At 38.9% G+C, this 24494-nt stretch overlaps 4 protein-coding genes across 5 annotated transcripts; 3 read left to right on the top strand and 1 right to left on the bottom strand.

The window, feature by feature from the left end:
* The first annotated feature begins 2380 nt into the window (after nt 1-2380).
* Nucleotides 2381-9213, top strand: LOC111336494 (uncharacterized). The gene is made up of 8 exons (XM_022942603.2): nt 2381-2532; nt 3852-3903; nt 4073-4176; nt 5288-5369; nt 5659-5705; nt 6015-6077; nt 6522-6596; nt 7945-9213. Exons 1-8 carry the CDS (start codon nt 2530-2532, stop codon nt 8032-8034), a joined length of 516 nt encoding a protein of 171 aa, XP_022798338.1. The 5' UTR covers nt 2381-2529; the 3' UTR covers nt 8035-9213.
* Nucleotides 9214-9392: 179 nt separating this feature from the next.
* Nucleotides 9393-11802, top strand: LOC148722920 (uncharacterized). The gene is made up of 3 exons (XM_088733654.1): nt 9393-9709; nt 10035-10175; nt 10306-11802. Exons 1-3 carry the CDS (start codon nt 9682-9684, stop codon nt 11631-11633), a joined length of 1497 nt encoding a protein of 498 aa, XP_088589780.1. The 5' UTR covers nt 9393-9681; the 3' UTR covers nt 11634-11802.
* Nucleotides 11731-14428, bottom strand: LOC111330696 (uncharacterized). Its single transcript, XM_022935601.2, has 4 exons — nt 14111-14428; nt 13635-13807; nt 13315-13478; nt 11731-12975 (listed from the first exon to the last, which is right to left on the bottom strand). Exons 1-4 carry the CDS (start codon nt 14136-14138, stop codon nt 11793-11795), a joined length of 1548 nt encoding a protein of 515 aa, XP_022791336.2. The 5' UTR covers nt 14139-14428; the 3' UTR covers nt 11731-11792.
* A 202-nt stretch (nt 14429-14630) lies between these two features.
* Nucleotides 14631-22502, top strand: LOC111336482 (exoskeleton protein RP43). Of its 2 annotated transcripts, none has more exons than XM_088733648.1 (6): nt 14631-14773; nt 15780-15824; nt 16788-17162; nt 18561-18986; nt 19941-20345; nt 21550-22502. In XM_088733648.1, exons 1-6 carry the CDS (start codon nt 14743-14745, stop codon nt 22002-22004), a joined length of 1737 nt encoding a protein of 578 aa, XP_088589774.1. In that variant the 5' UTR covers nt 14631-14742; the 3' UTR covers nt 22005-22502. The 2 variants fall into 2 exon arrangements, with proteins under 2 accessions (XP_088589774.1, XP_088589773.1); XM_088733647.1 differs by lacking the exon at nt 14631-14773 and adding an exon at nt 14783-14920.
* Nucleotides 22503-24494: the final 1992 nt, after the last annotated feature.

Below are 24494 nucleotides of genomic sequence, written 5' to 3'. Positions count from 1 at the left end.
CATGATTGGACTGCCAAGAGTGGTATGCGAGCTGATATAAATAATGGAGACAATATTATGCTAATCAAAAATTACTATCTGTGGTCAGTTCAAAATTTATCCTTATCTTGTTATGATATAGCTTTAATTTGTTAAGGGGAAATTTAATCAGCACATCGGATCGAACTGCGTGACCTTGCTCCTTCAAGAACCTCATGCAAGTGATCTGTCAAATGCACATCCCCCCCCCGAAACATAATTAATATTTTAAGGGGGGAGGGCGACACATCAACGTCCTCTCGTTTTGGTGGATATGAACGAAATATCAAGTCTTGTTATCTTTTTCACAAACTGTTTGGTCCGTATTGTGGTTAGTGAAATTATATGCTATAAACAAGTACCCACCTGTTCAATGTCAAGAATCGCGTTAATCGGTCGGTTGTGGGCACAAAGGACACTGCTGAAATTGCAAATGGTCGAAAAAAAAGCGGGTGGCCGAGGGTCTAAGCCGGGCCCAGACCGGACCAACACTCAGAGTCTCTATATAACTGCGGGGAATGTGCTGCCTTTACTTTGACGTTTAGTCTCGGATAAGGACGATAAATCGTAGGTCATATGCATATCTCCTGCATCTTATTGGCACTGGTTAGTAGGGGACGTTAAAGCAGAGCTCGTGTACTTCTCGCGATAAGAATGGAATGTATCTTCCGGTGTAGGAGTCTGGCCTTGTTGTTGTGTAGACAGGTTCCCTATATAAACCAGCTTTTAAGCTGAACTTTGCCAGCCTGTCTAAATATCGAAAATAGGTAAATAAATAAATAAATTAAATTTTTAAGATTCACAAACCTTAGGAAACAAGCGCAGACCTTGGTCGAATGTCCCAAAACTTTTGAAGGGTTCTTTGGCACGCGCAGTTCAGTACTCTACAACATGAGCTAACCAAGCCAAGCTTTTTGTATATAATCCTTTAGTATAATTTCAGAGCTGAGCAAAGAGTTTCCAGCAATCTGATTGGTCGAGCGGTTCCTTATATGACGCTATATAAACCGCTCCACGCGGTTTATATAAAATATTAAAACAAAATGTAATAAATTTTACTAAAATGTTATGATTTTAGAAATTTATCTGTTGTTCAGCTCTGAAATTATACTAAAACAATTATTCACCGAAGGTGAGGTGAATATCGTCGAATAATCCCCGAGACGAAGTCGAAGGGATTATTCGACAATATTCACCGAAGCTTATATAACTTTCGTTACCTCTTTCTTGTTTTTCAGTCAATTGCCATGCGGGACTACCATGCTTCCTTTCAGATAAAGATCGTGCGATTCCGGCTCTGATTTGCAGATAATTTTTCAACATCTGGAGCAAATATTGACTCATTATATGATGACAGAGACTCTTAAAATTACATTCAGGGCGCGTCAACACACAGATACATTTCCGCGGTTTGAGAACCTATCACTTTTTACCATCCGGCTAAACTTCGCTCAAGTGCTAGGATCATGATATGAGGTATACAAACCGAAACAGAATCAAAGATACTTATTTGAAAATAAATTAATTATGTCTGTGATAGTTTCCGCTGGTAACGTATGAGGTCAGTTATGGAATGAATCTCCAGAATTTCCTTCCTGAGGCCACCATGGGCAGGGCATAAAAAACGCACTTTTGGTAAATGAAAACTATTTCAAGTGAAAAGCGCAAAACACACCCTCTCTCACCCACAAGATCTTCAAGCGACCGAGGTTATTTGAGGAGAATCAGACCCTGGCACAACTCCTTCACAAAGCTGCTGACTTAAGTTCAGTGCATGCGTGCCAGGCCGGGATCAGGGAGTCTGGGATAAGTCTTGGTCTCTCGCCTCCAGGGTCGGTCTCCTCTGGTCAAGTACTGCGATCTTGGTGCTACTAAAGCAGGATTGATCAAACTCCTGTTAAGTGCTTGAAAATAATTTCATTTTCGACCCTTAAAGGACCTAATTGATTGAATTACTTCAGGTGGATTAACGAAAGGTGTCACAATGCAAGTGTTTCCTGTCCAAATTAACCTATTTTGTTTTGATGAAGATACAAATTATTTCACAAGATTACAAATAAAAATAGCAAGCGGTTTCAAATTAAGATAATTGGAACTTATTTTATAAACGCATTTCACGTCTTTTTTGTAATCAGTCAGACGTACCGATGAGTTGATGGCGATCTCGTTACACTTATCGTAATTTCTGGCACAAAGTTAGGCATGAAACAATCAAAGCTTAACACAAAATTATAAAGCAACCTAGAAAAACACTTTTTCCTTTAACAAAGGGAAAAAAACAAAGGTTCGTCTTGAATATTGTGAAAATGATAAGAGTCTGGGATAGAAAATAGTTTAGGTAACCCCAGTCTTCTCTCATTGACGCGGGAAGCGCAAAAGTCCACAATGCACCACGATTCTTCATGGTCGTTCACCGCGTAAAACAAACACAAAATCTGTTGTCAAACTAATTTCTAATCGCCAATCCTTGGATTACAGCCTTGCCATTACCGTGTGTCCAACATCAGAACAATGGTAGGTAATTTCAGTTCTTCTGCTCCGTCAACCTTCGCCCCTTGTGATTTTCCTTTGAGGACAAATTTTACAAACAAAAGCTGATATTGCAGGAGTCTTATGCGATCGTTTACGATCGTTAGGGAGTGTAAACACCGGGAATTACAAATTTTGAACCAGAAAAGGCTTTGTATAAACTACATGTTTAGACACTGATCTGTTGCGAAGCCTTGCGCGTCGATGTAGTTCTTCATCGTATTCTATGAAGCGTGTGAAGACTCCATAACTTTACATTCACATCGAAAAAGCTCTATTCAAAATGGAATTCTTGTGTTGCTGCTTAGGACTAGACGCGACCGTTAAACTTCTCTCTTAAATTTGTTGTTTACTTTTATGCTTTGCATCTCATGAATCTGGAAAGCTATCGTTCCTTTATTTTCCTTTATTTTCAGTTATAATCTGTAAGCCTGTCAAATTATGTACTGTAGTTTACCCCCAATTAGTTCATTTTCGCAGTCATGTTGCATTTTACATTTTCAATTCTTGTTTTAACCGCATTTCAGTTTACCCCAAGGACCTCCAACAGCCCTAATTGTAGCAATTTTTGTTCCGTTTACTTTTCACAATCTGGGTATTTTTGCACAACAGGCAGTCTCCGAGGGATGGCTGTTCAATTGTACAATGTCCATGATCACATGATTATTCGTCTTCTGATCACATAAGATTTTTCCTGTTACAACCTGGATATGTGTATGTTTACTATGATTTTTTTTGCCTCATTGCTTTACAAATCCTGTGTCCCATTCTGTTTGGTTTCTAGCATAATTATGTCAGTGTTTTCAATAGGATTTGAAATAAGTGGCTACCTCAGTGCAGCACCCGCTGGAGAGCCACTTAAGCATGGTGACTGCAACTTGAGCATGGTGAAATATACCTGGTGACTCACAAAAGAATACCCGCCAGAGCTCTGGCGGGTGCCAGGTCTTATTGAAAGCACTGATATAAGGGTCTTCTTATGTTGGTGAAACAAATTCAGAGAAAGCTCTCATGTCTGTTTTGTATATGGGAGTGAACATTGAGCGACAAAACCCTTACCCTTTATCCATGCAATACCCAAATGGACTACCCTTAGATGGACTTCCCTCAAAAAGACCTTTTACATGACTCTAGGCTTCCATAATCAGCAGTGAAGGAAGTAAAAGAAATTACCGTAATCTTGGTAGTCTTACAGAAAATTGTTCCCAGATATCTTAGGGTTGTTTTGGGATGAAAACCTTTAGTGTACACTGTATAGTGTATGTAGCTGGGTGTATTGACTACATTTCCTTTTCATTTTACAGGCAGCATCATACAGAAAAGGGGCTCTCTCAACTGGGCAGAGAAAGAAAACAGGTTGGTTTGAATTACATATGAGATTTTATACAAATGAATTTTGCCAAGAGAGGGCTCATAGTGAAGTTATTACTCATATGGTTTACTCATTTCCCCTAGTATTAGCTTGGGGTAAGGGTTAAAGTTAGGGTTATTAGCTGTTGATTGCTATTTTACTTCTGTAACTCAGGTCCAAAGCCAGAATTAACAGAAGAGCAGAAACAAGAGATAAGAGAGGCATTTGATTTGTTTGACACTGATGGATCTGGGACAATTGACGCGAAAGAGCTAAAGGTAAAGAGTGTTTTGTATTTGTACAGGATGGTTTAGTTAGAAGCTATATGTTTGTTCTTTGGTCTTTCATCCATGTTTGAGCATATCAGTTTGCTTAAAAAAAGAAACAAAATTATTATAAAATGGAACACTTGCTTGGTAAACATGTAATATTTATTGTTTACTGTATTGTAAATTCATTTGTTAAATAACACATGAAAAAGTTACACACTTCTGATTGGCTGAAAACCAGTGCATTTTTCATGTTAAATACTGATGCAAAGTTGTAACCCAAGAGCAAATTACAAATAGCGTGCTCTATCAAACTTTTGTCTGTCTTGACTTTCTACATTGCTTTTTTCATGTAAACTACATATTACATTACATATTTACATTTATATAGCACAGACTTCTATGTGGATATATTCAGTCGCGCTTAACAGTATAGTAAGGTTGAGATCAGAGTCAGCATTTTTATCAGGCACCTCTGGCAGCCAATTCATTCCATGTAGTGATCTCACCTTCCCACCCATCCCACCCATCCCACCCCCGGGAGGACATCCACTACACCGTAGTTTCGCGCATGGGAAATTTACGTCTCCTATCCCTAACCCTGCAGGAGACGGGACCTAAGGCTTTACGTCTTATCTGAGAAGACGAAGCAATGTGGCAATGTGAGTGAAGCGTCTTGCTTTAAGGACACAATGTCATGTCCCAGCCAGGACTTGAACCCGGGCCAACGGACCCAGAGTCCAGGGCACTGATCACTGGACTACTCACACCTCAAAAAATGTATTCTTGCTCATTTACACCAACTTGCTCTCAAAATCATGTCAATACCTTTAATGTAATCAAAACTAAAACAAAATTTATTTGGTTCTCACCAGCCCGATGCAAGCACTAATAGGACAGTGCTTGTAATTGGTCAGTGTATGTGTCAAACCTGACTGTTTAATTGGACATTATGCAATGTGTGCATGTGCTGTGGTCACGTGTTTTGCCAAGTTGATTGTTGTCTTTTATGAAAACGTATAGCGGGTGGCCTCCTTGTTTCTCAAGTTTTGTAATAGTTTTGATTAATTGGCGACAGTACTTTGTGTCGTTGACTCTGTCCTATTACCATTACTCACAGGTTGCCATGAGAGCACTGGGTTTTGAACCAAAAAAAGAAGAAATCAAGAAAATGATATCAGACATTGACAAAGATGGATCAGGTTTGATAACAATTTCAAAAATTCTTATAAATCACTTTTAAAAGATTACTGTCAGTAGTTAAGAAACTTGGAATTGATTTTATTTCCACCTGGACATGTATGTTGCAGATGTGTATTGTAATGATGCAAAATACTTAAACATTCAAATTCAGCCCCTACGTTATTGCAAAATGAGTTTCTCAAGTTTCACATCTGCTTGTGCCACCCATATCCCTTTTTTGAGTCTCTCAAGCTGAAAATGCTTTTCGTGAATCTTGCCCAACTTGATCTTTTCATTCTCATATTTTAGGAACCATTGATTTTAACGAGTTTCTCCAAATGATGACAGCAAAAATGGTGAGCTAGACATGCACCTTTTATATTGCTTTTGTTTTAAGTTAATTAATGCTTTTGTTTTCAACTCTTTATTTTGTGCCCCTGCATACTCTGTGAAAGAGAAAAAGATTTACTGTGTTGTGATATAGACTGTACAGCTGTACAATAATAATTACTGACTGTGTCAACATTATCAATGAAACTACAATTTCTTTGATACCAGAGGCAAGTACTGTTACAGTAATGGTCACCACATAGTCTTCCTCTCTGTTTTAATTATAACCTTTACTGTCTTTGTTCCAGTTGCTGAGTTTTGTTGTTTCCTTTCAGAGTGAAAAAGACTCTAAAGAAGAAATTCTCAAAGCTTTCAAACTCTTTGACGACGATAACACGGTAAGTCCTAATTCACTGAAATATGGTGGATGCACAGTATTCTTTGAGATAGCAGGAACTTGAAATTCTAGGAGTGGGGTATCTTCCAAAATGAAAACTGGTGCATTGCCATGTGGCTACTAACTATATCAATAGAGACAATTCAATTTGTGTGACTGTGTTAAGCTTTGGTAAATTCATACTTTTACTGACAGTAGCAAAACCTTTTCTCTGTTTCTATTACTGTGCAGTACTTTAATTTGTTTCCCTTCAATGCTTTTTTTCTACTCTGTGTGATGTATTTTGTTTGAAAGCAGATGTTGTTTGAGCTGACCTTGTCTGCACTAATTAAGTTTTTAGCTACTAAGCTCTTAAATATTTTCATATTTGATATAGCTTGTAGATGAATATGACCAAACCTAAGAGAACTTAGTCAGTTTTTTTGTCTTCCTTTTTTTGTAACAGGGGAAAATATCATTTAAAAACCTAAAAAGAGTCGCTAAAGAACTTGGTGAAAATTTAACTGATGAAGAATTACAGGTAGACTTTTTTCTTTGTTTGTGAGCTTCTCTACACCTCCTTGAAGCAATCCCTTGGATAAAACAAATCTTTAGTGTAAAAAATGTGTTGCTTTAGTTATTACTTTTACAAGCAAGACAGGTGGGTAGTGACTTTCCTTGAAAGTGCTGGGAAGGATAGTTATTTTAGGAATGCATTTGAAAAGCAATAAATGCAAGAGAATGCAGGGTTTAATTTTGTGGAGCATTTGTTACATGTAACACTATTTAATTGTTAACTTCCCCAACATCAGTATGCATATTCTCCATACGGTTCTGCATACATTTCCTGAGGTGCTGATAAGGAGAATTTGAGACCTTAATGTTTGATTCAGGGGGGGGATATTGTCAGGAAAAATGGAAGTCTAGGCTAGGATCAGGGCTTGACACTAACGGTAGCCCACTAGCCACAGACTAGTAGAAATTCAGTTATGGCTACTGGTTTTCAATTTCCACTAGCCAGTTTGGCTAGTAAACAGACTGAAATTGTCATAACATCTAAAAACAGCTAAGATATCACTAACCGCTTGGCTAGTAAGTTGAAAAGTTAGTGTCGAGCCCTGTAGGATGCCAAAGGGTTAACAGTTAATACCTTTTCACAAACGCTGAAAGTAGGTAGACATGAAAACTTTTCAGAGCACCAAACTTTGTCCTTGTCTGGAAGTGTATTGTTTGAAGGAAACCTAGATGAATTGTACTTCTTGCCCACCCCTCCCCATCTCTGCATGCAAGGAACAGCAGAAAATATTTTTTAGGTGTGCCCCAGGGGTTTCAACATGTAACATCTCTTGATGATATCCATAAATTATTCAGCAAACAAGTAATGAGAATACTCAAACTTATTATATAGATACTGATGAAATACCAGGATTTCTCCTTTTACTAAAAAATCATATCTTCACCGCACGCAGTGAAGATACTATTTTTATCTTTCATGTGTGAGGATATTGGTGTCGCCATGGTTACCAACATAATTACCCAATTGCTGTTTTGAAAATGAATAAAAAAAAGTTGTCTTTTATGTGGAAATTTCATCAGTATCTATATAATAAACAGAACATTACATGGCCGCTTGGGGATATGAATTTTATCTTCGAGTGCTGAAAGTATCTCACGAGTGAGTGCAGCGAATGAGTGAGAGATACTTTCAGCACTCGAAGATAAAATTCGTATCCCCGCGCGGCAATGTAATATTCTCTATTTATAAGGTAAAAGTTACACCCAATTCCCATTATTGATTTACATGAAAAAGTGTAGCAGCTAGAGGTAAGAATTAACAGCGAGATTGTGGGAGTTAAGGGTTAATTTTTGTTTTTTAACCTGTTTTGCAGGAAATGATTGACGAGGCTGATAGAGATGGTGATGGGGAAATCAATGAAGCTGAATTCCTTCGTATTATGAAAAAGACAAGCTTGTATTAGACCTCTGTTCTGATGGCAGCAGATGTAAAAAAAAAAAATGTTTTAAAGTGTACAGAATGTTGTCTTTCCATTCAAAGAAGTTTATCATCATCATCGTACAACACCAGTGATTGAATACTTTAATTAATCAGCTAGACTGAAAGAAAAAAAAATGCAGGATTTGGCATTGTCTTAATCGTGATCATTTACATTTTACTATTTCTGTTCAGCTCCTCTTGTCAAAGTTGTGATTGATCACACTTTTATGGTAATTTATAACATTCAGAGGGAACTCTCAGTAGCTACAAGTATTTAACAACACTGATATCTACAGTTGTTGGATCAAGATAATCAGTCTTAACTGTTGTAACATTTTAATACCTTCAGTCAAGGCTGATCATCTTGCGAGTAAAACTAAATAAACTTGTTAAAAGTTGAGAACATTAGCAGGACTGTATGATCTAACTGGATCTCAGATTCTGTCTTTCTCTTTAACCCCCAAGATGTGATTGTAATTTCTCCCCTCTAGCCGATACAGATTTCCTTGTAAATTAGTTACAAGAGTTTGGTGTTAGATCAAGATGACAACTCCAATCTGATAAGTTTGAGTATTGTTAATACCTGTTTGTTGGAAAATGCATAGATATTATGGGAAGAAGTTCAGGGTTGCCACGGTCAGGGAAAATCTTAGTTCTTGTCAAAGTCAGTGAAAAGTCAGGGAATTTTGTTTTGAGGGTTCCACAAAGGTTTGTGAAGTAGCCGACTGAGTGTAGCAAATCAGATAGAAAGCTTAAAAGTGGTGGAGAAACGTAAAAGTGGATTTGGCCTGTTTGATAATTAATTTAATTCAAGATCAGTGAAAAATCTTTTGAGGTCAGGGAAAAGTCAGGGAATTTTTTGGGTTCTAATGAGTGGCAACCCTGAAGTTACTTGTTCATTCTTCTGGGAGTGAAAGGGCAAGTCTTGCATACTTTGCTTGTAAAGGTTAGATAATCGTCAATGGCTTGCTTTGCTTCCTGCATATTTATGGCAAGAGGAATTCGTTTTTTTCTTGACACAGCCCTCTCAGTGCCCCTGTTATCAGTGTAAGATATGCTTATTTTTCTGTCCCCTTTAGGATGAAAAAATAATATATTGATTAGTTATCTGATCTCAAAAAGGATCATGACCAGGAATAATAAGTGGTTAATGGAAGCTGTACTGTGTCTATCTCGTCACTGCATTACTGCGGGGCATAGGGCGAAAGCGAGCTTAAGAAAAGTCCCAAACATTGCAATTTTTGATCACTTTTGCCCCATGTCCCTAGGCGGGTCACGCTTGTAGGCTGCTCGTCACGCAACACTCTTCAGTGAAGTAATTTGGATATATCAACAAAGTTGAAGCGGTAAATAGGCTCTTTGCAGGACTTAATCACGTGCTTGGATACCACATAGCAACGCATTGCTGGTGAGCAAGCAAACCAGCGTCCCGCTCATTGTACTGTACAAGAATTGATCAACTCAAGCGAAGCGAACTTTGACTGTTTGGTTGAAAACATCCCAAACGCTTGTTGTTTAAGGACGCAAAACGAATTTTATCGTGACTTTTGTTTGATTGTGCTTGAATTCCGCCTGATTACCTTCGCTCTTGGAGAAAAAGCTCTGCGGAAGCCCTAATTTACGACAAGACATGGCCGCTTCTTTAGGGCCGAGTGACGGTGAGTTTCTTTGTTTACAGTCGTACTTCAATCTTATAACCTAACATCGTTCGATACAGAAAATCATCATCAGTGTTAAGAATTATATTTGCTTGAATCCAGAAGATTATGATCTACATTTCCGATTTTCCGTGAACACGACTAGTGTTGTTTACATTCTCGCTCGCTATATTAGTCTTGGATATTACTGACTCATGATAATAAATTGTTCGTTTTATCTTGTGTTAACGATACAAAACGAAGTTTTACGCCATTCTTTATTCTAGAAGGTTCACATTGAATTGGAGGTGATATCTCTATGTACCACTCTATTTCTTTCCTCTAGCTGTCTCTGCCAACCTGTCAGCATTTCCTGACCTTACATTTTCTGAGGTTGAAGCGTATGCCCAGAAAGAATCTGGCTGCAGGCACACAATCAAAGGCTATAAGTTTTTCGCTGAACCTGGATATTTACACGATGTGAAAGGTGAGTTTTCATGTAGTAAGAATATAAATTGTGAATACACACACACGTTCCTCTTTGAAAGTTGTCTAGTTGTTGATGTCTTTTTAATTCATACTATCGACCTGAGATGTGTTTTTTCCTCTCTTTACAGTATCTTACGAGCAGGGTTCTGCCAACATTACTGCCAAGTGCCATCGGTCAATGAGAAAGAGTGAACTCCCTCATCAACTCTACGTAATTGTTGTAGTTGACTCAAAAGCCATTTCTGGAAAGTGCTCTTGTGTGGCAGGCCTTGGGGGCTATTGCAATCATGTTGTTGGCCTCCTGTATTATTTGGCACATTGCAAGCAACTGGGCTTTTCTTCTCTTCCAGACGACTTAACATGTACGAGCATGAAAGAGAGGTGGAGCATTCCAAGAGAACGCAAAATTGGAAATCAAGAATTAAGTCCAAAGTCAGTCTTGGTCAAGAAACCACGGCCTGGGGCTAACTATGACCGATATATAAAAAACACTCTGTATTTACCAGCCAGGCAATACAGAGTACTTGATGAGAGCCACTACAACAGTGTTGAGCCAAAACCACTCATAGCAACAATAGCTCCTAGAGTTAATGCTCCTTTACAACTGGTATCTACCAAATTTGGTCATGCTGTGAAGGGAAGTGTAATATCCTATCAACAGAAGCTATCTGAGGAGTACTTGATAAACAACTACTCCTGTACTTCTTTCCCAGAGTTGCCTCTTCCAAGTGCTGAGATGCGATTTGAAAATGATGTGTCTATGTGTCTCCAGCAAGACAAGCTTACTTCATTGGGTGTGTTGAGTCTCTCCAGGCAAACTGCCATTGAAGTGGAGGAAAAAACAAGGGCACAAAGTCAGAGTGGTCTTTGGACAATGTTAAGGAACAAAAGGATCACAGCTAGTAAATTTGGACAAGTTGCCAAAAGAAAAAGCAACTTCGACAACCTAGTTAGGCAAATTAACCCATCAAGACATGTGGTTACAGCACCTATGCAGAGAGGCTTAGATTTGGAACCCCAGGCTGCATTTATTTATGCCAGCAAAGCCAAGCAAAATCAAGTGAATCTCTTCCCATCAGGGCTGGTGATAAATCCAAAATGTCCATGGTTGGGATGCACCCCTGACTGCAAAGTGTTTGATTTGGGTGTTGAAGAGCAAGGCCTTTCACCTTTTGGCCTTTTGGAGATAAAGGTTGTTAAAGAAGGTGCAACTGACTTTGAGAATGTGGCCTATCTTACAAAGGACAACGATTCCAATGTCCTCAAGCTTAAAAGAAATCATGACTATCATTATCAGGTCCAATGTCAGTTGGCATTAACTGGCCTTGAGTGGTGTGATTTTTTCAGTTACATCAACGACACTACCTTTTTCTGTGAAAGAATTATGTTTGATCCCATCTTTTTTCAAACTGCAAAAGACAGAGTTGATTATTTTTTCTTTACCTATTTCCTGTGAAGTTCACAGTAACCATTACAATAACAGCTGTATTATTGCTATGAATTTCCTTGTTATAAAGTTCACACAATGTGAGTACACAGTCAGTGCAACCTAATATGTACAAATTCTTTATTTAATGATTCCTGGCTATGATTGAATTTATTATATACTGAACATTTAGTTGTTAGTGGTATCACTGTCATCTGTGTCTTTGATCAGTGCACCTTGAAAGTTAGTCAACAAACAGGCAACTGTATACAGTTGATTGACAGATCCCAGTATAGACAATGAGATGTCAGAGTCAAATATATGAAATTCCTTTATCCTTCTTATTGCACGTTCCACATGGATTCTTACTTTTGCAATAGTTTTTGTTTCCAAAACATCCTGGGCTGAAAATTGAGTTTGATTCTGAAGAAAGGGTGGCAAATTCAAAGAAACTTGTTTACTGCTTAAAAGATCTTCAATATCAAATCCCTTATCTGCCATGACACTGTCATGTGCCTCCAGAAGATCCAAAATGCCAGAACAACGAGTTATTTCTTTGTCTGATATCGAACCAGTGTACAGGCTAGAAACAAATGTGATAGCCCCATGAGGAGCAATCCCAATTAAACCTTTTAAAGTAGTGCTAGACTTGTACGATGAATACAACTGAGACTGTAATAGCAATGAAGAAGGGGTTTGGACATAAATTTCAGTGCAGTCAATGATGACACGTGTCGATGGATACAGCTCTTTCAAGCTATCTGGCATAAGTTCATTAATGCACTCTCTAGTTGGCCATATTGGCTGATTGCCAAGAAAGAAGTACAAAAAATTGGCCCAAGTTGTTATTTTTCTACTCACACTAGAAACATGCAAACTAAAACGCTGGGCAAAGTCCAGTTCAAATAAACCAAGCTTCAATCGAACACAAAATAAAAAAAGCTCATCTATCAGTTGCATCTTGCGTACTCCTGGCCTGTTTGCACCTATTCCTGAAGCATACACATAAACCATTGTTTCTGCAGTTGGTTTAACAAGTTCAAAAAATAGCTTAAAGTGATCATAAGTTGGAAAACCTGTGTAAAATCTCACAAGAGCATTATCTTTAGAGAACCTTTCCAGGCCAAATCGACTAATCTTAAGATTTGCCTCTAATTCTTGAATTTTTGCCTCTGATGACTCCTTTGTGGCAGCAGCAGCCTCCTTGAGTACTCTCATCTCGGCCTCCTTTTTTTGCACTTCTAACTGAGTTATTTTCAGCTGCTCCATTAGGCTCTGAATCTCACTCCTTGCAGCCTGATAATCTAGCTCTAGTTGGGATGGTGCTTTAGGTAGCTCAGGCTCTACATCACTCTCGTCTGTTTGTGTCTCACTAAAGGGAAGAAGTTTAATAAACATATAAATGATGTAGACATACAGAGAAAGAAATCAGGGGCTGTTGATACAAAGGGTCTAAAGGAAAGTGGAGCCACAGAGGGTCATTCTCTTCAGAGTGAGTCATTGGCTACAAACACAAGCAAAATGAAGCTTTTGTAGAGATTTTCTTCTATTATTATTACTACTAAATTTTTGTCATTTTTATTAGCATTATTATCATTATTATTATTATTTTTATCCTTATTATTATTATTATTATTATTATTATCATAACTATTACTGTTATTACTATACCCATATGTCAATGCGTTCTGTCTGCAATTGATATTATTACCTTTCAACATGTCTTACAATCTTTCTTCTTTGGGTCGTTCTAGCTGACCAATTGAAGACAGACGGGACAGAATCTTTTTTCAAATTCCGTCGACCAGCCCGGTCAGGGGGCAGAAAATCTTCCTCTGCAAAATGTGCAGAGCAAACCCTGGTGCCTTCAGTGAGCTAGAAAAAAATAAGATATTAAAGCTAAAAAATTGCATGCAATCCAAGAGAAACATAATTATAAGTAACACGTAGATAACCACGCAAATTGAATGACAGTACATTGAGTGAAATTTCACAAGTACTACTATTCAGGGGGTTGTAGTTAGCACCTACCTTAAAGTTGTCACCAATGTCTCGTCTAATTTTTACGATCCAGTTTGCTCTGAGTTGATCGTCTTTCTTAGGAAAACGATGAAAAGACAACGAGCTGTTGTAACGGGAGTCATTGTTACATTGTGGAACACAACAATGCAACGCAGAACCTCGTTTTTTCTTCTTGACAGGTTCTAAAACAGAACAAAATGTTGTTCTCAGTTTTGTGTTCGCAATTGGTTGGAGAAAAGATTATGATAACGAAATACCACGGTGAGAATTTAGCCACTCACTTACGGCAAAAATGAAAGCGAGCGAGAATGTGAACACTAGTTGTGTTCAACGAACTTAAAAGAATTCAACACGCAAAATCAGAAATAGAGATCATAATGTTCTGGATTCAAGCAAATCTAATTTCTAACACTAAAAACCGTTTTCTGTATCGAACAACGTTACATTTCTAAGACTAAAATATGTCTATTAACAAGGAAACTCACCGTCACTCGTTCCCGAAGGATCGGCCATATCTTGTCTTATATTTGAGCTTTCGCCTGGCTTTTACTCCCAGAGCAAAGGTAAATCAGGCGAACTTCAAGTCCAGTGAAACTGAAGTCACAATAAATCTCGTTTGTTCTTTTACAACTAGCTTTTGGGATATTTTCGACCAAAAAGTCAAAGTTCGCTTCGCTTGAGTTGATCAATTCTTGTACAGTACAATGAGCGGGACGCTGGTTTGCTTGCTCACCAGCAATGCGTTGCTATGTGGTAACCAAGCACGTGACTAAGTCCTGCAAAGAGCCTATTGGCCGCCGTAACGATTACAAAAGCTGACGTTTCGAGCGTTAGTCCTTCGTCGGAGCGAAGGGCGTGATTCGGCTTTCTTTCCTAACCAGTCCAAACCAAGTTAACGTCGTATATCAGACTTCCTTTTTTTCCCTTTCAACGTCGACTTATTTTGACGCTTCCCCTGTAAGCACCCCAACCATTCAGATAATTTGCTGGGGATCATGTGATCTCTTGTACAAGAGAACCCAAAGTTCCCATGATTCCACCCTCGCCTTGATGCGGTTATTTACATGAAGAATTATAATATCTGGTTACTTCGTAATCTCTGTTCACCGGATGGTTCATGGCACCTGGATCAGGCCTCAACATTTTAGGTAGATCTCGTATGTTTATATTTGTACGATCTTTCTTGGGGGAGTTCCTAAATTTAGGTGTGAAACGATGGACTAAGTTACGGTGCGTACAACTCGAAGATGAACATCAGTGGTGCAGCTCCGTCACTGAATTACTTTTAAAGGAAGGTATAGCTTTTACCCGTCGAGGTAGTGAGAGGAGAGCATTATACTGGTATCTAAATTTTTCATCGATTTCGGTTCTTGATTTGTTGATTTTTCGGTTCTTGATTTGTTGTTCTTGATTTCGGTGTGACATCGATCGAATTTGCATTCAAACCTTACGAATTTACAAAGTCTGTGTCTGATATTGGTCACGTACGTCACCTCAGTTGAGATCTCGTTTAATTTGTAAACGTACTCTAAAGCTCGTTTCTACCCTCGTTTTGTCAAACCATTCAAGACCAATGTAACACGTAGATTTAACCAAGTCTATTGTTCTATATGGGTAGAGATGGGGGTGGTGGGGAGTTAGCTAATTAGTGGATTAATCAGAGGGAAAAGTTGGTTACTAGTTAAACTTAAATGTTTCCCTCTAGGCAGTTGTACGTAATTAAAGAGCATAGTTCCAAATTTAAGCTGTTGAAAAAGGTCAGTTAAGTACATTTTCCTATCTGGTGTAGTCCCTCAAACTGTTTGGTTTTCTGTTAAACAAGTCTCAAAAACCTAGGAGCTATGCCAGGAAGCAACATATGGCAATCTTTTATTCCACTAATTTATTCATGTTTTTCTCGTTGCCATGTTCCCACCAATAACGTAGCTCCATTTTCTGCCTTTAAAAGCACACACAACCCACAATTCCTCTATTCGCTCCAACGAAGGGCTAACGCTCAAAACGTCAGCTTTTGTAATCGTTACGGTGACCAATTTACCATTTCAACTTTGTTGATATATTCTAAAACCTAGGGTTTGCAATTCTCCTAAACATTGTGAATTTAATTTGATACTCTTCTCATATTAACAACTTTCACATAAATTTTGATCATAGGTCTTGTATTAGCTTCCTGGGCTTCAGAAACTGCCTTTGGACAAGGTAAGTTAACAAAACTTTTATACCCTTTTACCACTTTGAATGACTAAGATATTGTTTCTCTGCACAGTATCACCCTTGAATACTTGACACTTAAAGGACACAAAAATAAAGGAAATCAACTTACAAAGCTCCTGAAGGTCAAACAAATATTTACTTACTTGCTTGGTATGTGGTGCTGGCTTCTTAAAACCCCCATTTTATTAGAGGGGGGCATTGGGGCCTCTGGGAAACCACAAAACCGGAGGAAAAAACCGACAAAAAAAGGCAGCAAAACTGAAAACCACATGCAAACCTGGCAAAACTGCTACATTTTCACCTTTAAAGGGGTCAAAAAGGAAAAACTGAAAACCACATCAGAGTTTTCGTGAAAACCGAATGCAAAAACACGTAAAATCTGCAAACCGCTCTGAACATCAAAAGCGAAAAACCAGACCTTTTTGGCCCAAAAACCGAAAAACTGATTAAAAAAACAGTCAAAACCAAAAATCCCAAAGCCCCCATCCTATTATAATAAATTCAGTGGCCAATTAAACCTCATCATAGTCACTTTTGGGCAAATGCAATTTTCATGATCTCAGCTTGGTTACTTTCTGTTAATGCATCCACCTCACAAGAGCCTTTTAAGAAGGCCATTTGTATATTCCTAATTACCAGAATTTTCTTACCCTCCCAAATCCCCAAAAATGCGCTAAAATATGCAACTTCACTCTAGTTTTCTGGTCGTGAAAGGGGGAACCTGTTCAGTGACAGGATCCCCTTGACCCTACATTCCTAGGAAGTAACACCACTACAGTTTCTTTAGAAACTTACCTCCTCTATTTTGAAGTTTTGATTTTCTCCATTGCCAGATGAAAAGAAAAAATGAAATGAAACAAGATTTTCATTTTGCTTTGTTTTCTTTTTTGTTTGTTTTGTTTGTTTGTTTGTATATACTCATTTTAATATGATTTCCTTAAACTTTAGGTTGTTCATTTCTTCCACAAGAAATTTTTGTCTCTAAATGGTACAATAAAACTGTCACAAGTCCTGGCTATCCATCTAATTACAATTTTAACTTGGAATGTTCATGGCTGTTTCAAGCTAACTACCCTGGTTACATAGTTAAGGTGACATTTAATGACTTTCAAGTTGGACAGAATTCCTTTGGATCTTGTTTTGACGACAAGTTGAGCTTTTATGATGGTAACAGCACTGGGTCTAATTTCCTTGGGTTCTTCTGTGGAAAAGTGCATCCTGAGGTTATTTATTCAACTGGGCATCACCTGTATGTCAAGTTATTGTCTGACAATATTAAAAGAAGGGAGCGTTTCAGTTTGAGTGTTTCAGCTGTTTTGAAAGGTAATTTATAACATTGTTTGTGCATAAGCCTTTTCAACCAAGTAAGAGTTGAAAACTGCTGTTTAGAAAATACTTGGTGTAAGAAATAAACAGTAAAATGGCCATAATTGTCCATAATTTGACCAGCATGTGGGTTTTTAAACAGACTAAAATTTAAAGAATAATGTTACAAAAAGTACTCTTGGTGTAAGAAGTGAACAGTAAGTTGGCTAAATTTAACTTAGAAGATAGTAGGGTACCCCCCCCCCCCACCCACACAGTGATGAGATGTCTGCACCTACAAAGCTCTCCAAAGAATAATTGATTTTGATGTTGGACCTCATGTAGATTTCTATTAGGATACTGATCACTATTCATTTAGACACAACGATAAGACAACTCTAAAGATGAGGCACGCAAGAACGAATGTTCTTAAATGTAGTTATTTTCACAGAGTTGTAGTAACATGGAACTCCCTTCCCCTTTGTATTCGTGAGGCAACAGGTGTAAATTCTTTTAAAGTCTTAGAAAGTTTTCCATGGACTAGTTCATTCTTTTAGTGTATTTATTGTTTAATATGTATATTTATTATTACCATAAATTAATTTGCATCATTATTTTCATTCTAGTACCATGGGTGATCTGCTCTGATATGGGGTCCAATACTCTTTTGCATTTTATCCCTTTGGCTTCTTTAGACCGCCTCCCAGTTAGCTCAATGGATAGAGCGCTGGACTGTTGTGCGGGAGGTCGAGGGTTCGAGCCCCGGCCGGACCAGCACTCAAGGTCTTAAAATAATTGAGAAGAATATGCTACCTTTGTATAACATCAAGAAATGGCTAGATATTCTAGTCTTTTCGGATAGGGACGAATAAATGGAGGTCCCGTCTCCTGCAGGAGGGGTAGGAGAGGTTAATTTCGCACGCACGAGATTACTGTGTGATGGATGTCCTTCCCCGGGGTGGGATGGGTGGGTTGGGTTTAGTAGGGGACTACGTGTCCTATTGTTCTTCCACCTGTACAATGTACAAATCTTTAGAAACAGAAACAGAAACAGAAGCAGAAATTCTGTTTTTTTGTAAGCCATAAATTGTAATAAATGAATAAATAAAACGTGGCAACTTTATGGTGACTAGGGATGTTAAGGTGGCGTTATTTCAGGCTGTCAAAACCAAGTTGTCTTATAATAAAAAAGTTAAAAACAATCACACAGGCCAGTGTGCCGCGGTGCCATGGGGAGAGAGCCCTTGAACATCTGATCGTAACTGACTTAAGAGGCCGTGGTTCCGATTTCAATCCAAAATCAGATATTTTCTTATATAAATTTTAAGTGACAGGTAAATTGAACATTCCCAGATAAACCGCAATGTACATAAAAAACGAGGATTTTAATGAAAATGTTCAATTCACTCCTAACAGAGGAAGCCGCTGGAGTATGTCGGAAAACATCTGGAGGCTCAAATAATGATGTCATGCAGCTCAGTGGCCCTTCTGGAACAATATTCAGTCCTTATTATCCATATCCATATCCAAGTGATTCCAAGTGCATCTGGGTGATCTCCGTTCCCTCTGGAAAAATAGTGAAGTTGACGTTCCAAGACTATGACCTCGGAACACGCTTCACCCACTGTAGAGATGTTTCTGAGGAAGAAGACTTCGTGGAGATTCGTGACGGGAAGGACTCTTCGAGTAAAGAGCTTGTTTTCTATTGTGGATATCACACGTTGGAGAATCTAGTAGATCTTTATTCGACAGGAAATCACATGAGGGTTACGTTTTCCTCCACGTCATTTGCCCTTGGAACGAAAAAAGGATTTAAAGCACGTTACGAAGTTTCAGAGCCCTGTAAGTATTGAGTGGACCAGCCTGAGTTTTGTTTCGATCTCATACGCCACATACTTCTCTATTTTACAATTTGATTCCAAGCTCGAGATTTCTATAGACGCACGGCAACATGGATTCCATTTTTTCAATATTGGACGAGGGTGAAACCTGAGTTATCTATCACGTATAGAAATTGAGAGCAAATAAACTGAATGTTTTAGAATAAATCTACTGGGCGTTCGGAACGTAACATCAAAACAGAAAAGAGTGTTCACTGTCTTTCACGGAATAGCTGGTGAGCAGCGTAGCCAATCAGATTGCTGCCTAGAACGCCGATAGATATATACTTAAAGTGGACACGTCAATTTAGTACCTCGGTTTTTATTTTTGTTGGTGCCCAATTCTAAGAAATTCTAAGAATCCATTGTTGGGATTGGTTCTATAGGCGGACGACCATGAGAAAACCGTGCGTCATTCTTCTTTTCGAGGGCAAACAAGTGGAAATGATTTCTTTTTTCCATTGCAGCTATGATTGATGCTGTTCAACTCGGAGTGAGTTATGAGAGAGATGGTGTAAATGAAATAAGACTACTGTCTGTTTGTACAAATACCCAGTTAGGCAGTTTGTTAGAGTATGGCGCTATAATTATGAGTTGATGACTTTTCGGAGTATTTTTTCATAGCTTCTGCTACTTTTTGAAAGGAGAAGTGCTACATAGGCAACGTCAACAATGAGAAACTGAGTTTGCCTGGTACGAAAGGAACTTAAGCAAGTCCAAAGGAAGTTTCTTCATACCCTGTAAGGGTTAAACTCCTGTACAAGCCTGAATTTTGTTTTCAGTCTTTATTTTCACTACTCCTTTTAAAGTGATACTCTTTATTGCGAAAATCAGTATCATCTTTTATTTATCAATCCGCAGTTCATTATATGATATTCATGTATTCACAGTCACTTGTTCGCATGTTTTTCCATAGCCTCCACTGCTAATTCAAAGGAGAAGTGTTACTATGGGAACGCCAACAATGAAAAACTGAGTTTGAGTGGAACATATGGAACCCTAGAAAGTCCAAAGGAAGGTTCTTCATACCCACCAAATATGAGATGTGATTGGCTGATCACTGTGCCAGAGGGAAAGATTGTAAAGCTCAGCTTTTATGAATTTCAGCTGGAATCTGACTACGGATCATGCAGTGAAGATTATGTAGAGGTTCGTGACGGGAAAGAAAGTTACAGCACAAGTAAAGGGAAATTCTGTGGTCTTTCAACGCCAGCGGACATTCTCTCAAGCGGACGGTACATGAGGGTGAGTTTCAGATCCGACTCCGATTCTACGTTTTACGATGGCTTCAAGGCTACATTCACAGCAGAAGAGAAAAAAAGTGAGTTGCTTAACTAAGTTCATGAGTATTATTAGTAAGACACTTCTTACATAGGACTAAGCCGGGCTATTTGAAATGTGGTTTTAGCAAACATGTTCGAGGCGGCCGCTAACCATCTTTTATCTTTGTTCGCTAAGATAAGCATTTAAGTTTCAAAAAAAGCATCTGCTTTGTGGATGCAAGATCGTGACGTCCGAGTCGTAGAGCACCCGATTCGCCTTTAATCTACCGCTTATAAGCGAATTTAATTATACCAAATTACCGCATACATGCTGATAAAGTAGGACCTATTTACCTACCGAGATTAGATTACCGAGAACAAAACAAAGGCCAAAACAAAAGAAAACAAAGGAAAACAAAACAAAGGAAATGATTTCAGAATGTTTTTCTGTTCTTCAGTAATCTTCACGCGTGGAATTTTATCCATGATCTCTTTTTACCAGATGTAAAAGCGATGAATTTTCCTCTTTCGCTTGGACCTTGCCACATGTCAAGTGCGACTGCGATACCGAAGACATTCTGAAATCATTTCCTTTGTTTTTTTTTCCTTTGTTTTCTTTTGTTTTGGCCTTTGTTTTGTTCTCGGTAATCTAGTCTCGGTAGGTAAATAGGTCCTACTTTATCAGCATGTATGCGGTAATTTGGTATAATTAGATTCGCTTATAAGCGGTAGATTAAAGGCGAATCGGGTGCGTAGAGACAGGTCTGTGCTCACTAATTTTCTTCGTTGCGATTGATCACCATTTGAGTGTGTAGTCGTGCAAAAAAGTTAATGACGACGTCTCGTATAATGAGCGCTGGTCTGCATGGAGGACGTTGAGATAACTTCATGCTGTTCGCCAACTGGCGAATTAAAATTCAGGACCAAGTTGTTCGAAGGATTGGGTTTAGTTTTTCGCGTTTAATATCGGGTTGGAGGTGATCTCGCCTTTTTCCACGGTTGCCTCTAGTTCTGTCGCCTCTAAATAAAGTTCCGTCACCTCGAAATATGGTTGCGTCGCCCCCAACTTGAAATTGCGTCGCCCCCAACTTGAAATTACGTCGCTTCTAATTTTCAAGATCGCTTGTCAGAAAATATCAACTTATTAACTGATAAAATAGTTGATTAAATCAATAGAATAGGATATTAAAAGGAGCCATGATAAGGATACATGAGGAGGTAGGTTGTAGCTTTACATGATTATTAATATTTTTCTTTCTCCAGAGTTATCTTCGCTTAGTGTGTTCGCCATTGTCTTTTCGGTTGTCTTCGTCATCTGCACTTGTGGTCTGGTATGTGTTTTAAAATGCAGGAAGACCAGACGGAATCAATCCGCGGCTGCCAGGATTTCAATGGCGACACAAACTACCGCCTCGATGTCTCAGACCATACATTCAGGTGTGATTCACCATCCAACCCCATTTCAGCAACCGGCAAGCCAACCTCCTTTCCAATCGGCATCAAATCCTTACCCACCCCCTCCTGTGGTTTTTGCTCCTGCGCCGTCTAACGCGCATCCACCACCCTCAGGGTACCCGTATCCATTGCAGCCACCACCACCGTACCCTGGGGAGGAACAAGTTCCTCAGTATCCACCTCCAGGTCAGTCGTACCCATGGCAACAGAGTACACAAGTAGAACCGTCCGCGCCCCCCCAAGGAACAATAAGTTTTGAGTAACTTTATAAATGGAGCGGAAAACTGTTTGTACAGAGAAGATTTAGGCGGAAGCATAGAATCAGTAAAATGAGGGTCTGAATGGGTGAGGGGGGGTACGAAGTTCAGTTGTCAGTTAACTTTTGGGCCATTTATCAGTTGTCAGTTAAATTTTCGGCCATTTGTCAGTTGTCATTTAAATGACTGTTAATGATTAACTTAGCAAGTTAATTATTACTTTCCGACCCTATAATTTTGGATGAAAAGCACATATAGGGTAAACTCGAAAATTAAATCGAAAACTGATACAATAAGAACTGCTTTTTCTGAGTTCTGGAATGAAATGAGATCTTTGACATGACTTTCAGTCATTGTCTAAGTCAGTTACGACCCTTCTGAACACAAGCATATACAGCGCATATATAGCGCACATATAACGTAAACTTGAAAATCTTTCAGTCGAAAACTGATACAATAAGAACTGCTTTTTCTCAGTTCTGGAATGAAACAAGATCTTTCAAATGACTTTCAGTCATTTTTCAGTCATTGGTAAGTCAGTTACGACTCTTCTGAACACAAACTTCTGTTTGCCCGTGCGCAACATCCCTTTGCAACCACTTAAAGGGAAAGTACGGTCTAGAAAAAGTTTACTTAGATCAAAACCGAGTTCCTTGCTTGAATTGTCTTAACTGGCTATTCATTTGAGCTGAAAGCGTTTTAGTTGCGAACAATTACGTTCCAAAAATCGGCATTTTCAAATTGAAATCCGCCATCTTTGTTATGACGTAGCAATAGTCAAACATGCTAAAATATATCCCTTGCTGAATTGGATGTAAAAAGGAAAACAGCGGCGATGGGGGCGCCAGCTATTGAATTCTCGACTTGGATTTTAATCTAGCGAGAGGATATACTACATCCATTTATGTTTCAAACGAAACATGGCTCGTCTTCAGGGGAAGGAGATACTTCTGTTTGGGAGAAAGACAGAGAGAAAGTCAAGAAAATGAATTTAAAGAAGAAACGTCGACCCGCTCAGTCGCTCACGTCTTGGAAATCGCGAGTGGTTCTCTTGCGGCAACTGTCAAGATAAACCTACGGAAAACGAGAGTGTATCCTCCTAAGAATTAAATGTACTAGGACACCGACTCAATTTGAAAGGCAAAGGTTTTTTCCTCAGACAAATCCTAGCTGTGGAGTGATAGTTACTTTGCTAAAGAAGACGGCAGTGCCCGCTACGGATTCATTTTACACTGCTACTTCGGAATGAGACGAACTATTTTTGCAGTTACAGAAACCCAGCTTCGGTGTATAGACGGAACACGAGCCATTTGGAACTGAGATCAGCTTCAGTTGGCATCCAACAAGTTAGAAATGCTAGACTTGAAGATCATTCTTCGTGTGCGTAAACACTGTCAAAATTGATTACAAACGCTGTTTACAAGCATGGAGGGTAACCCTTGTGCAAGGGTTAGCCTAGCAGGCGGGTCAAAGATAGCCCGGGTTTACAAGCAAAATTTCACTGTTAGGGTTACCCTACCACCCGGGACAACTTACCTATGCTTGGTAACCGCACGCATTGTTATCAATGTTCAAAGGGTCTGGAAACAAGTAAAAAGTTGTCCCGAGTAGGCGAGTTATCCCGAGCAGAGCGTTTACAAGGCAGCTAGGGTTACCCTGGCGCTAGGGTAACCCTAGCTGCCTTGTAAACACGTCGATGAGAAAAAGAAGAAATGTGGGAGCGTTAGGGTAACCCTCCTGTCAGGGTAACCCTAGCATTCGATTTCTTTTGAAAACATAAGCACTGCATAATTACCTCAAGTAGTTGGTTGGAAGACAAATATTTTCATATTATTTTTCTCGTGTCCAATCGATATGATATAGTGAAATATGGGCGCCTGCCTGACGAAGGATAGTTTGTATTAGTCGCAAACGTGTTTGTCTTGATAATTTGCTAGTGATGTATTAAATGTCATGTAGTTTTTTTCTCCGCAGGAGAATGTGACTGTTGGGTAAAGAAAATTTACTCGATGGACTCATAACAGACTTGGGAAAGACAAGATATATTTGTACACCGCTTGGTAAAGCGCATGATGTCGAAAATCGTGTTTGGTCAAGGGTGGCGACTGAAAATTTACCACACACGTTGTACCACCATTACGAGCTTCAATTTATTCGCTTACAATAAAATGGTTTGAAAAAACTCATAGAATAAATAACTGAGAGCTGTGTTGAATATGGAAAAGGTAAGCATAACTTTCAGTTCGAAGCGAAGGTCAACAAGGAAAACTTACGTGCCGGTATATCTCGCTGGAAGTCTTCGTTCTGGCACTGAGTTCTGAGGTTTTACGGGGTTCGGCAAGCCGTCGTCGCGGGTCATTTTTGCCGGCTAACTTTTCTTTAATATTTCACTTTCCGGTAGCTTGTAGACGCTTACACCTTTTCCTTTTGAATTTTAGTATGTATTTTGACATTCAACAACAGGACAGTTCACCTCATTTCAACTACTGAGAGTAT

Source organism: Stylophora pistillata, chromosome 9 (assembly GCF_964205215.1).
Source record: "Stylophora pistillata chromosome 9, jaStyPist1.2, whole genome shotgun sequence".
Classification (NCBI taxonomy): domain Eukaryota; kingdom Metazoa; phylum Cnidaria; class Anthozoa; order Scleractinia; family Pocilloporidae; genus Stylophora; species Stylophora pistillata.
Note: the sequence above shows the minus strand (reverse complement) of the source record. Positions and strands in the feature narration are given on the sequence as shown.

Bases quoted from the DNA above. Each gene is read 5' to 3' on its own strand.
- LOC111336494 (XM_022942603.2), top strand. The intron at 5,370-5,658 runs GTTTGATAACAA...CTCATATTTTAG, and splicing joins CATTGACAAAGATGGATCAG to GAACCATTGATTTTAACGAG. The intron at 6,078-6,521 runs GTAAGTCCTAAT...TTTTTGTAACAG, and splicing joins TCTTTGACGACGATAACACG to GGGAAAATATCATTTAAAAA.
- LOC148722920 (XM_088733654.1), top strand. From the start codon at position 9,682: ATGGCCGCTTCTTTAGGGCCGAGTGACG. The intron at 9,710-10,034 runs GTGAGTTTCTTT...TCTTTCCTCTAG, and splicing joins TTCTTTAGGGCCGAGTGACG to CTGTCTCTGCCAACCTGTCA. The intron at 10,176-10,305 runs GTGAGTTTTCAT...CTCTCTTTACAG, and splicing joins ATATTTACACGATGTGAAAG to TATCTTACGAGCAGGGTTCT.
- LOC111330696 (XM_022935601.2), bottom strand. From the start codon at position 14,138: ATGGCCGATCCTTCGGGAACGAGTGACG. The intron at 13,808-14,110 runs GTGAGTTTCCTT...GTTCTGTTTTAG, and splicing joins TCCTTCGGGAACGAGTGACG to AACCTGTCAAGAAGAAAAAA. The intron at 12,976-13,314 runs GTAATAATATCA...TCTTCCCTTTAG, and splicing joins ATTGTAAGACATGTTGAAAG to TGAGACACAAACAGACGAGA.
- LOC111336482 (XM_088733647.1), top strand. From the start codon at position 14,785: ATGTTTATATTTGTACGATCTTTCTTGGGGGAGTTCCTAAATTTAGGT. The intron at 15,825-16,787 runs GTAAGTTAACAA...CTTAAACTTTAG, and splicing joins AGAAACTGCCTTTGGACAAG to GTTGTTCATTTCTTCCACAA. The intron at 17,163-18,560 runs GTAATTTATAAC...CACTCCTAACAG, and splicing joins TGTTTCAGCTGTTTTGAAAG to AGGAAGCCGCTGGAGTATGT.